At 31.4% G+C, this 1,559-nt stretch overlaps 1 protein-coding gene across 1 annotated transcript; it reads left to right on the forward strand.

The window, feature by feature from the left end:
* Window positions 1-255: 255 nt before the first annotated feature.
* LOC111616352 lies at window positions 256-656 on the forward strand (the record flags this gene model as incomplete). The annotated part of the gene is made up of 1 exon (XM_023357771.1): window positions 256-656. A coding segment is annotated over one exon (401 nt), but the record flags the coding sequence as incomplete, so codon positions are not given.
* Window positions 657-1,559: the final 903 nt, after the last annotated feature.

Consider the following 1,559-nt stretch of genomic DNA (forward strand, 5'->3'; position numbering starts at 1 on the left):
TTCACGTTTAGACATCTCGTTTATCATTATTCCATATCAATTTTAGAACTATCAAAAATTGTTGAAACGTCTTTTACATGGGTCCTTAAAAGTAGAACGATTACATTAATAATATATCGTCTATATTTATAAAATTACAAAATTTTTAATGATAAATTTATATTTTAATCTTTTAATAGAGATATATTAAATTAATTTGTAATTATATATATTAATAAATTAATTAAAAATATCGTTTCACTAATGTTGTTCTAGCCGTAAACGTAGCTTTCGATCGTNGCTGCAAACTGAAAGGTAAATTGTACAAATCGGTTGTTAGACCTGGAATGTTGTATGGGGCTGAGACATGGGCAATCACAAGAACCCAAGAAAGAAAGATGGAGGTGGCGGAGATAAGAATGTTGAGATGGATGTGTGGCGTATCAAGGAAGGATAGAATAAGAAACGAGTTTATTAGAGGTTCTGTTAAGGTGGATCCCTTGAGCAGGAAGATGCAAGAAGACACGTTGAGATGGTTTGGCCATGTAGAGCAAAGTAGTGAAGATTATGCTGGAAAGAAAGTCGGAAAACTGGTAGCGAAAGGAATGAGGAAAAGAGGAAGACCAAGGCTGCATTGGAAAGATAGGTGGAGGAAGACTTGGATCAGAGGGGACTAAAGAGAGAAGACGCCCTTGATAGGAAGAAATGGAAGAAACATATTAAAGAAGGAAACACCGACCCGATATAAACAAACGAAAAGACGAAGATAAAGAAGAAGGTTGTTATTGAATTTCTACCAGCGAAGAAATATTACCTTATTTTAATAATTAACTTTGAAACTATAATGTATGAAATACAACTCACACAATCGGCGTAGACATCAAAAACAGAGAAAACAAGTGAAGAAATTATCAGTAATATCATCACACGTTTGGTTTGTTTCCCTACCTGCGAGGTATAACAAGGGGTTGCACTATTTTATTTTTTTTTTTTTTTTTGTAAAATGAACAAATTCTTCGACGTTATAACAAAAACCATAGGGATGCTTAGTGGCTACTGATGCGGGGCCTCTTGCTAGATGCTTACTACTGTGACGATGTTGACAGTTCCGCTATTCCAAACATTTTGGAAGTTGTCGTGTATATACAGTTATGATTTTTATCAAAATTAAATAGTTCACACAAAATATAGACCCGTGTAATATTTCTATATTCAGTATGTGTCAGAAAGGGGTGAATATAAGGTTTTTGCTAACATAGTTATTTAATTACAGTATTTTAATTTCTTGCTGAGAACTTGATGGATATTTTTAATAAGGTATCATTAAACGCTTTATCAAAAATAGGAAACTTATTTTTAAATATAACGATCTGTTTTGAAACATAAGATAATTATAGCGTAATAATATAATTAGGTTAATATAATGCAGAAAGTTACTAAAATTTAATTAATCATGTTGAACATCGTTCAATATCTTTAAATTATTGCGTATTTTAAAATAAAAGTTAAATGTTTTCAGACTTGTCACAAATTGTAATTATGACGCTGTACTATAATGCTGCATTTTTATATTTACTTAA

The sequence above is a fragment of the Centruroides sculpturatus genome, unplaced genomic scaffold (assembly GCF_000671375.1).
Source record: "Centruroides sculpturatus isolate CEXI.00-Female unplaced genomic scaffold, Cexi_2.0 scaffold3216, whole genome shotgun sequence".
In the NCBI taxonomy this organism is placed as follows: domain Eukaryota; kingdom Metazoa; phylum Arthropoda; class Arachnida; order Scorpiones; family Buthidae; genus Centruroides; species Centruroides sculpturatus.